This window comes from Arvicola amphibius, chromosome 9 (genome assembly GCF_903992535.2).
Source record: "Arvicola amphibius chromosome 9, mArvAmp1.2, whole genome shotgun sequence".
Lineage (NCBI taxonomy): Eukaryota > Metazoa > Chordata > Mammalia > Rodentia > Cricetidae > Arvicola > Arvicola amphibius.
In genome coordinates, this window is record NC_052055.2 from 60,791,418 (window position 1) to 60,802,183 (window position 10,766).

Genomic DNA, 10,766 nt, shown 5'->3' on the forward strand with positions numbered 1-10,766 from the left:
TTACACTGAGGCAATGTCTGTCTTTGAGGTTGAGGTGTGTTTCTTGTATGCAGAAGCAGGATGGATTCTGTTTTCATATTCAATCTGTTAGCCTGTGTCTTTTTATAAGTGAGTTGGGTCCAATTATATTAAGGAATATTAATGACCAGTGATTGCTATCTCCTTTTAATTTAGTTTTCAACATTGCTGTTGCACATTTGTGCATTTTCCCCTTCTTTGGGATTTGCTGCTGTGAGATCATCTATTGTCTGTATTTTTGTTGATGTATCCAGCTTCCTTGTGTTGGAGTTTTCCTTCTAGTACTTTGTGTAGGGTTGGGGTTTTGGCTGGGCATTGATTAAATCTTGTTCTGTCATGGAATATCTTGCTTTGTCCATCTATGGTGATTGAAAGTCTTGCTGGGTATAGTAATCTGGGCTGGCATCCATAGTCTCTTAATGTCTGCAAAACACTTGGCCAGGATCTTCTGGCTTTCATTCTTTCAATTGAGAGGTCAGGTGTAATTCTGTAAATCTGCCTTTAAATGTTACTCGGCCTTTTTCCTTGCAGTTCTTATATTCTTTCTTTATTCTGTATGTTTAGCATTTTGATTATTATGTGGCGAGGGACCTTTTCATTTTGGTCCAGTCCATTTTTGTGTTCTGTAAGCTTCTTGTATCTTCCTAAGATTTTTGTATCTTCATAGGGATATCTTTAGTTTGGGATTTTTTTCTATTTATTTTCTATAATTTTGTTGATATATTTTCTGTGCTTTTGAGTTGGACTTCCCTTTCTTCTATCCCTATTATTCTTAGGTTTGGTCATTTCATGGTGTACCATATTTCCTGGATATTTTGTGTTAAGCTTTTGCTAGGTTTAACGTTTTCTCTGACTAATGAGTCTATTCCTCTATCATATCTTTAACACTTGAGATTCTCTCTTCCATCTCTTATATTTGCTGTTTATGCTTGCATTTGTGGCTCCTGATTGTTTTCCCTTATTTTCTGTTTCCAGAATTCACTCAGTTTGTGTTTTCTTTATTGTCTCTCTTTTGGTTTTCAAGTTTTGAATTATTCCTTTCACCTGTTTGTTTGCGTTTCCTTGGTTTTCTTTAAGGGATTTGTTGATTTCTTCCAATTTTTGTTTGTCTTTTCCTCCATTTCCTTGACAGAATATTTCATATCGTATTTAAGAGCTTCAAACATTCTCCTAAAGTTATTTTTAGGTCATTTTTTCCTTCATCTGTATTGAGGTGTTCAAAACTTGCTGTTTTAGAGCCACTAGTTTTTGTTGGTGTTGTGTTGCTCTTTGTGATATTGAGTGTGTTCTTACCTTGTCTTTCCATTCTTTCCTCTGATTGGTGTAGTTGAGGCCGTATCTCTCATGATCACACTTCCAGGTGCCAGTGGATCCAACGTTCAGAGGGTTGTTTCTTGAGGCAGAGTCAGGGCCATGATTCCTATAACCCCAGAGGTCACGTGGCATTCCCAGAGGTGCTCAGTGCTACTGGAGGTTGCTCTGCAATCCCAGAGGTTGTTCAGGCCTGCTCCCATGGAGGTTGCTTGCTTGGGCCTGCTCCCATGAAGTTTGCTGGCTTGGGCCTGCTCCTACAGTTGTCCCTGGTTGATGCCTGTTCCGCAGAGGTTGCTGGCTGGGCCTGCTCCAGTGGAGGTTACTGGCTCATATATGCTCTGGCAGAGGTTGCTGGCTTGAGCCTGGTTCTGTGGAGGTCGCTTGCTGGAGCCTACTCCAGCAGAAGTCATTGGCTCAGGCCTGCTCCTCAGGAGGTCACTGACTTGGGCCTGATCCCATGGATGTGCCTGGTCTTGTGGAGGTTGCTGGCTCAGGCCTGTTCCCTCAGAAGCTGCTTACTCTGTTCTGCTGCCACAGAGGTCACTGGCCCGGGGCCCAGGCCCACAGAGGTCACTAGCTGAATCATGCTTTCTCGGGGGTTGCTCCATCTACTTGCTATTGTGGAGGTTGCTAGCTTGGGCCTGTCATGCAAAGTTCACTTGCTCTTTTGGGCCTGCTCTGGCAAAGGTTGGTGGCTCAGGCTTGCTCTGGTAAAGGCCACTGGCTTGCATCTTGTCCTGTAGGTGTACCTGTCTTGGACATGCTCCTACAGAAGTTACTGGCTCAGGCCTGGTATAGCAGAGGTTACTGGCTTAGGCCTGTTCCCTTGGAGGTTGTTCCCCCTCTTTGTCATACTTGCTTCTATGGAGGTCTCTGGCTCAGACCTGCTCTGGTGAAGGTCGCTGGCTCTGCCTGGTCCCTTAAAGGTGAAGGTCACTTGGTCAGGCATGTACTGACAGAGAATGCTGACTCTGGTGTTTATTTTCTTGCTGACAACCATTTTCCCCCCATTAATCATTGGAGTTTTTATTCTTTTTAAAAACTAACAAAATAAAATATAATAACAAAAACTAACACATCAGAGTTGGCCAAGACAAGCAAACAGAAGAAAAAGATCCCAAGAGCAGGCACAGGAATCAGAGATCTACTTGTCCTCACGCTCAGGAATCCCACACAACGGCTAAACTGGAAGCCATAGTACAGACACAGAGGACCTGGTGCAGACCCGAGCAGGCTCTGTGCTCACTGCTGCAGTCTCTGTGAGTTCACAGGAGCTGTGCTCCTGCTGTGTTAGAGGGCCTTGCTTTCCTGATGTCCTCTCTCGCCTCAGGCTCTTACATTCTTTGTTTTCCTCCTTTCCCACAGGGTTCCTTGAGCCCTAAGGGAGACATCTGATGGAAAAATCCCATTGAGGGCAGAGTATTTCAAAGTCTCTCAGTTTGTGTAATGTCCAGCTGTTGGTCTCTGTATTTTTTCCCATCTGCTGCAGGACAGAACTTCTCTGATGATGGCTGCACAAGGCACTGATCTATGAGTACAGTGGAGTCACTGGATCACTTCACTACTATGTTTGTTTCCATAACAGTAGGATTTGGTTTTACCATAGGTCCCTGGGCAGTCTAGTTTAATTCTTGGTCACCAAAGCAGTCTTGGGTCTGGGTTCTATGTCTTGCAGTGGACCTTAAATCACATCAGAATTGGCTGGTTGCTCCCACAAACTTTGTGACACCAATGCCCTGGCATATCTTGTAGATCTAAGCATTTGTAGTTGGCTTAGTGCTTGCATTTGCCTTCTGTAGTTTGTGGAGACTCTTCTGACCCAAAGATGCTAGAATATTTGGGCAAAGGCTCCATGTAGGAATCAACTCGACTTCTCCTTGTCCGTTGAGTTGTACAGGTGTTGCTTTCAACAATGGAGCCTTGCTGGATGACAACCATTCTTACAAGGGTGGGATGCAATTTTCTAAGGAGGGCAGAGCCTTGGCTGGACCCACCGCATCAATCAATAATTAACAATGTGCCTCATAGCTGGATCTGATGGAGGCATTTTCTCAACTGAGGCTCTTTCTTCTCTGATGACTCTGGCTTGTGTCAAGTTGACACACAAAACCAGCTAGTACAGCTGGCAAAGTGGATTTCTTCAAAGCCAGCCTGGCATGCAGAGGAGTGACTCTTACACCAGATCCCTTGATGGGTTAAGGCTTGTGAGAACCATGGGATTCTCCTTTGTTTAAATCTGCCAGTCAGTTTTTCCATGACTACTTGGCTTCTGTTGTGCTTATGAGTTTGGCTGCTCCTACCTGGGGAGCCAGGGCTGGAGCCCTGGGCTGTTTTCTACTTTTCTTCGATTGGATTTCCTGTTGGCCACACATGTCAAGATCCTGTCATCTCTTTTGCAAGATTCTTCATCCATGTATCACTTGAGGATAAATCCTGTTCTTTAGGCCCTGACTCTTCCCACAGATGTTTCTAAGCTGCTATTAACCCCTCCTTTGAAGCACATGTCTTGGTGACTCTATTTCTTTCATAGGGCTCCAGGGATCCTGAATATTGATGTTTTGTGATTTCTAGAATTTTGTTAATTTAATCTAAATAATACATACTGACACTGAGAACTTTGTAGCAAACTTTTTTGTGAGGTAACCCAGACCCAGAAAGGCAACTGCAGCCTGTTCCCCTCCTAGAGATAAATCCTTAGATGTGGATATTTAAATTAGAGTTAGCATAGAATGAAGAAAGACAGAGAGGAGACATGGAAAAACTTCAAACAAAGCAGGAACAGAATGCAAGTCATATGGTGGAATGGAAAAGGAGAGTAATGGAACAGGAAGGGTTAAAGGGGGCAGAGGATGTGAGGGAGGAAAAAGGAGTCCTATGCCTGGCGGTGGTGGCGCACGCCTTTAATCCCAGCACTCGGGAGGCAGAGGCAGGCGGATCTCTGTGAGTTCGAGGCCAGCCTGGTCTACAAGAGCTAGTTCCAGGACAGGCTCTAAAAAAGCTACAGAGAAACCCTGTCTCGAAAAACCAAAAAAAGAAAAAAGAAAAAAAAAAAGGAGTCCTATGGGAAGGGACAACCAACAGTAAAGATCTTGAAAATGCCATATGGAATCCTTCTATTGTTAAAGCCTCCTGAAATATATTCATATGCACATATAAAAGGAGTTAAACGGTATACCCTATAACAGGGGGACAAAGCCTCACTCCAACTCCACAGGCTATCAGATAGAACTACTAGTGCAAGGTATGGGTTATTTTTTTAAAGCTGTTGGTCAGTGTGCCCTCTGGAATATTATAGGCTAATACTTTGCTCTTGGCTGTCCTGCAGAACTTAATGGTAATACCATGTGAAGATAACAACACAGAATCCTAAAACACTGGGGAATCGAGCTTGCATGGATCCAGAAACTTTATCCTACTGAATAGCTTCCATAGCTCTAGAAAGTTCTAGTCTATAACAAGGGAAAGTATTCAACAGCCTTACCCTGTTAGCCCTGTGAGCTACAGTAAGGATGAGCTGGCCAATGGGGCAATAGTGGCACTAATGTGGTAGGAATAACCATCCAAGATCTGACTGCATCTAAGGCCCACTCCACACGCAGAACTCAATCCTGGTGCTTAAATGGACTCAAACCAGGTGCCTTAGTCTTAGGCCCCAGGGGAGAAACTAATTAGTCATTCTGTTAAATGTACATAGTAATAAGATATCCATTAAGTTCACATCTTTATATCAATTATTAGTGTATATTTCAAGCTGAATCAGAAAACCTTCTTTTTACAGGAGATGATGATTAACAGAGACACCACAACTGATCTTCAGGCAGAGATAAGAGACCGTGAAATGTTCAGCTCTAAAGGGACAGATGGCCCTCCTCCACTCTGGCCAAGGCTCAGGGATCATTGCAGAACAGGAAGGAAAGATTGTAGGAGCCAGGAGTGGTGAATATTAGCAGTGAAAGAGTGTTTGGTGGGCACGACAGGACCTTTGTACACAACACACCACAGTGGCTGTGACTTCATGCAGAAAACTCGCACTGATGGAGCCGGGGGAAAGCCCAGCATGGACTAGGGAATAGCTCACTAATAGTTGTAGATGGAGTGGTGGGGCTGCGTACCAACACCCAGCTAGCTTTACACCTGAAATAGTTACACGGAAATTGTATTCTTTTAAACACTACCTGGCCCATTAGTTTCAGCTTTTTACTCACATCTTGACTAACCCATATTTAGTAATGTGTGTAGCACCACGACGTGGTCACTTACAAGGAGAAATCTTAACCTGTATCTGTCTTGGAGAGGAGAAGCATGGCAACTGTCTGAGCCATTTGCCTCACTTCCTTTTTCCTTTTTCCTGTTCTGTCAACTGCACCCAACTAAGAGCTGGCCTATTAAATGGGCCAAGGCAGTTTCTTTATTAACGAATGAAATCAACACAAACAAAAGACTCTCCCACATCAAATAGTGACATCTTACTAAGAGGTTTTGGATTTGGATGATTACTATGGGAAACGGTAATTTTCTTAGGAATGTGGCCCCTGAAAGTTGTCGTGTCCATTAGACTCGAATTACCCTGCACCTCCAGGTAACACCGAGTGAACTCATTAGGGAAAACAAAGAAAGCAAGAGGCAGCTCAAAGAGATGAAGAGGAAAACTGGGAAGGGAGAGAGGAAGAATGGGTGAGATAGAAATGAGGAGCAGGTTTTCTCAAATAAAACTCTATGCTCACATGAGATCTTCAAACAGGAAGAAAGAGATTTGCATGCCTTATCTAACAAATTTGCTACAAAAATACACATGGGAGAAGCCATTATGTTATAAACATGCTTTATTTAGCTTTATTACAAGAAAGCAAAGAACAGAGAAACATCACATGAGCACAGACTCCGTACATCACAGGACTATTGACGTGTGTGATCACAGTTACTGCCAGGGAGGTTCATGACATAGAAGTTGGGGTTTTCTCAGGCTACTGGAAGCTAAAGGGAAGCTCCTGTTTAGTAGTAGGAGCAGGACAACAATTTCCAGAAGGAAAGGGGCAGAGAGACCCTTTCTCAGGCAGCCTCAGAGCCTGGAAACTAACTACAGCTTGCAGCACCAAACGTGAGTGACCCGTGATGTGAGGTCAGAGGATGACAATCAGAAGACAAGGATTGGGGACCTGAGGGAGAGGATAGAGGGGAGCAACAAGGACTCAGCTTCTCAGCCCTAACGAGAGAGCAGAGGTAGGAAGGCAGCAGGGACAGCACCTGAGCACAGGGCTCTGCCAGAGCGTCTGGGGAGCAGACAAGCTCAGGCGACAGGGACTTCAGTGCCGGTAGCTCTTCCTGCTGGAGGAGGTGGTGGTGTACTTGATGGTGGAAGAGCTGCCACCAGAGGAGCTCAGGCCACCACTGATGCCTCTGCCACTGCCAGAGCTGAAGCCACCTCCAAGGCCATGGCTGCTGCTGCTGTAGGAGTAGCTGCTGCCTCCTCCCAGGCCCAAGCCGCTGCTGGCACCACCTGCACTGCCATAGCCGCTGGACATGGTGGACTGCACCACAGCTGTGAAGAGGGAAGAGAGGACAGTGGACACTGTGAGCCCGCTCTGTCCAGTGAGTCAGGCACAAGGCAGGGGAGAGGGAGGAGGCAAGCAGTGTACTTACAGATGTTGACGGGTCCAACGCCTTCACCATTCAACCTAGAATAGGAACAGAGCAGATGAGAAGGTGAGACCTAGGGAGCCATGACCTCAGTCCTGTGAACCCTCAGTGTGGTGACAGGTCACAGAGAATCCTGGTAGAGTGGTTCCTGAAGGGAGCCATTGTGGCCACAGGTAGTGCTCCCTCATGCTGTGCTCATGCCTGGCATCATGGAGGAGGGGAGCACTCACCTGCACTCCTCTCCTTCCAGCAGCTTCCTGTAGGTGGCGATCTCCACATCAAGGGCCAGCTTGACATTCATGAGCTCCTGGTACTCCTTCAGCAGCCTGGCCATGTCCTGCTTGGCCTTCTGCAGGGCATCCTCCAGCCCTTCCAACTTGCCCCTGGCATCCTTGAGGGCATTCTCCCCACGCTGCTCAGCTTCAGCAATGGCAGTCTGAAGGTTGGCACACTGGGCAGAGAAAGAAAGAAAAACAAACTTGTATTGTGGTTCTTTCGAGAAGGTTATCCCATGATCTTCTTGGTTTGTTCGTTTGTTTGTTTGTTTTTCAAGACATGATTTTTCTGTGTAGCAGCCCTAGGTGTCCTGGAACTAGGTCTTGTAGACCAGGCTGGCCTCGGACTCACAGAGATCCACATTCCTCTACCTCCCAAGTGCTAGGATTCAAGGCATGTGTCACCACCACCCGGCGAGCCCGAGATCTTTGCTCCCAGTGAGCAGGAGGCTCGAGCACAGAAAATGAAGGAAGCATCCTGTGATGCTTTTGGTCTGTGCTACCTGCTTCTTGACGTGGTCGATCTCAGATCTCAGCCTCTGGATCATGCGGTTGATCTCAGCGATCTCCTGCTTGGTGTTGCGCAGGTCGTCCCCATGTCTGCCTGCTGTGACCTGCAGCTCCTCATACTGACGATCCATGGAAAATAGAAGATTTATGTGAGTTTTTACAGGAAAAACCTAATTCACTTCTAATTGGGCTGCATTATCCTTGGTGCCACGACTTTTCCTCAGGAGAAGCTGTGGGAGACCATGGACTACATCCTTCTCTTGGGAACTGAAAATGTTCTGTGTGACCTCATGAGGTCCTATATTCTCAGAGGAGCTCAAGCTAAGGGACTATGGACCCCATTTATGGCAACTTTCCTTCCTCTTATGGGTTCTTTTGATCTGTGGACTACAACTTCACTGTTTAACACAAGTGCAAGGTCCATTTGCTCTTACAAGATCCCAGTTTCACCTTAGTAGATCCCTAACCTCTGAGCAAATTAGCGTCTTATGGAATTCATTGGGTCCAGTTTTTCTTCATCAGGCTCCACCTAAATACTCACTTTCGTCTGGTACCAAGACTCTGCTTCAGCACGGCTCCTCTGAGCAATCTCCTCATATTGGGCCTTGACCTCAGCAATGATGCTGTCCAGATCCAGGCTGCGGTTGTTGTCCATGGAGAGGACCACAGATGTGTCTGAGATGTGAGTTTGCATCTGAGACAGTTCCTACAGAACAGAGAGGCAACATCAGCTTTGGATGTAAGGATTACAGATGTTACCAAAACCACATTCTTACTGTGCACAGGGGAAATAAAGGGAATGGGGCAGACTGGAAGAAGGAGGACAGAGAGAAAGACAGAGACTGAGCTAGAGAGACAGAGACAGAGAGAGATGGGAGTATCTTACTGCATCGTAGAGAACTCTCAGGAAGTTGATCTCATCTGTCAGACTGTCTGTCTTGGCTTGCAGTTCAACCTTATTCATGTAGGCAGCATCTACATCCTGACAAAAGAGTCAGCAGCATGGAAACAGGTAAATTCTCTTGTCCAGTCTATTTTCCTCCATCTCCCTGGCAACTGTCCTCTGCAATGGACCAGACATCCATCAGAAGAGAAACCCATCCTTGTGACTCAGTCAACTCACCTTCTTCAGGGTCACAAATTCATTCTCTGCTGCTGTGCGCTTGTTGATTTCGTCTTCATATCTACAAGAGAGAGGGTTCCGCACACTGTAGTCAGCAGGTAGATGGCATCAAAGGCAACTGTGACCCAGCCCCTATTTCTATAAATGCAATATAATCAAATCACACTAGTGATGAATATTTTGTTGTGATTGAATATTTTGTTTTGATTGAATATTTTACTCCTTTTCTCTCCCTACGCTCCTATTGCTCATCATGGAGTTTGACTTTAGCTGTTGACAATACTTTCTCATTTCATCTTCATGTCCTAACTATTTTAATTCATGGATTCCATGTCTAGGTTTGGGTCTTCGTTACCATGAACTCGGCAACTGCATTCCTCTTAACTCACTTGTTCTTGTAGTCCTCCACTGTGTCCTGCATGTTCCTCAGCTCTGCATCTAGGCGGCCCCTCTCCCCAGTGATGCTGTCCAGCTGCCTCCTGAGGTTGTTGATGTACTGCTCAAACAAAGGCTCCAGGTTCTGCCTCACGGTCTTGGTGCCCTGCTCCTGCAGCAGGGCCCACTTGGTGTCCAGGACCTTGTTCTGCTGCTCCAGGAAGCGCACCTGGAGGCACAAAGTGTGACAAGTTTGAATTTTGTTCTGCTGTGATCCCTTCACGAGTGTGACTCCTCTCTCAGGCTGTCTGCCTCAACCAGCTCAGTGTAGTGCCTGGCCCAGGTCCTCACAGGCACATTCCAGAGCAGAGATCCCAACACCATCCCTCTGAGGAAGGCAGGGCTCTCAGGCATGGCACAGGCAGCCTAGCAGTGCACTGTTTAGTGCGGCTGTGATGGCTCCACAGTGCCGTGTAGAGACTCCTGCCTCAGTTCTGTCCTCTGTGATGTGAGGCCTGAGCTCGTCTCAGTGCACCGGAATCAGACACCCTGATGGGGTACCCTCTGGAGAAGAGGAACTCTGACCCTGATTGCCAGCTGCTATCTAACTGCAAAGGGGACAACGTCAGGACAGAATCATCTAGAGACAAAAGCAGTGACTGAGCAAAGCCTAGAGCATCTTCCCTCCACCGCTGTCTTTGGCATTCACTCCGGATTCTACTCCCGCTTATCTGGCCTGGACAGAACCACGTCTCACCTTGTCGATGAAGGAGGCAAACTTGTTGTTGAGGGTCTTGATCTGCTCGCGCTCCTCAGTCCTCACCCGCTGGATGGTGGGGTCGACTTGCAGGTTCAGAGGGGTGAGGAGGCTCTGGTTGACGGTGACCTCTTGGATGCCTCCAGGGGGGCACACGGGGAAACCAGCACCCCCGAAGCCACCACCAAAGCCAGCTCCACCACCGAAGCCAAAGCCACTACCAACTCCACCACCGAAACCAAAGCCGCTGCCGGCTCCTCCTCCAAAGCCGAAGCCTCCTCCAACTCGGCTGCCATAGCCTCCACCAATGCCACAGCTGCCCCCTCCGATGGAGATCCTCTTGGAGCTCCCCACACCATAGAGGCTTCTGCTGCCAAAGCCAGCTCCTCCACACACAGCCCCAGAGCCACCGCTACCCCGGGAGCGGCACACAGACACACTGCTGAAGCCAGAGCGGTTGAGCCCAGGCACTCTGGCTGAGCCGGCACTGAAGCCACGGTGGCTGGTTTGACTTCTGATGGTGGTTTTGCTAGACATGGTTCTTGGAGTTAGAAGTCTGTGAAGTGGAGAGAGTACAGGGCAGAGCTGAGTGGATGAGCGTGATGGGCTCTGGGCAGCTGCTTATATATAGTGTGGATGGGCTGGGCTTGGTCCCGAAGGTGAGCTTGTATAGTGGGAAGGGCAGGGCTTTACCCGCAGTAAGGTCACACCTAAATCATTCAAAGGTGTTATGAAATATCGAGGTTGCATTTTTTTG

General features: G+C 47.2%; 1 protein-coding gene across 2 annotated transcripts; it reads right to left on the reverse strand.

Moving 5' to 3' along the window:
- Positions 1-6,635: 6,635 nt before the first annotated feature.
- LOC119822445 (keratin, type II cytoskeletal 6A-like) lies at positions 6,636-10,546 on the reverse strand. 2 transcript variants are annotated; one of them, XM_038341768.1, is made up of 10 exons: positions 10,321-10,546; positions 10,010-10,284; positions 9,267-9,481; positions 8,878-8,938; positions 8,641-8,736; positions 8,296-8,460; positions 7,748-7,873; positions 7,200-7,420; positions 6,973-7,007; positions 6,636-6,871 (listed from the first exon to the last, which is right to left on the reverse strand). In XM_038341768.1, the coding sequence occupies exons 1-10, from the start codon at positions 10,544-10,546 to the stop codon at positions 6,636-6,638; spliced, it is 1,656 nt and encodes a 551-aa protein (XP_038197696.1). The 2 variants fall into 2 exon arrangements, with proteins under 2 accessions (XP_038197696.1, XP_038197695.1); XM_038341767.1 differs by having other exon boundaries at positions 10,010-10,546.
- Between the last annotated feature and the right edge of the window lie 220 nt (positions 10,547-10,766).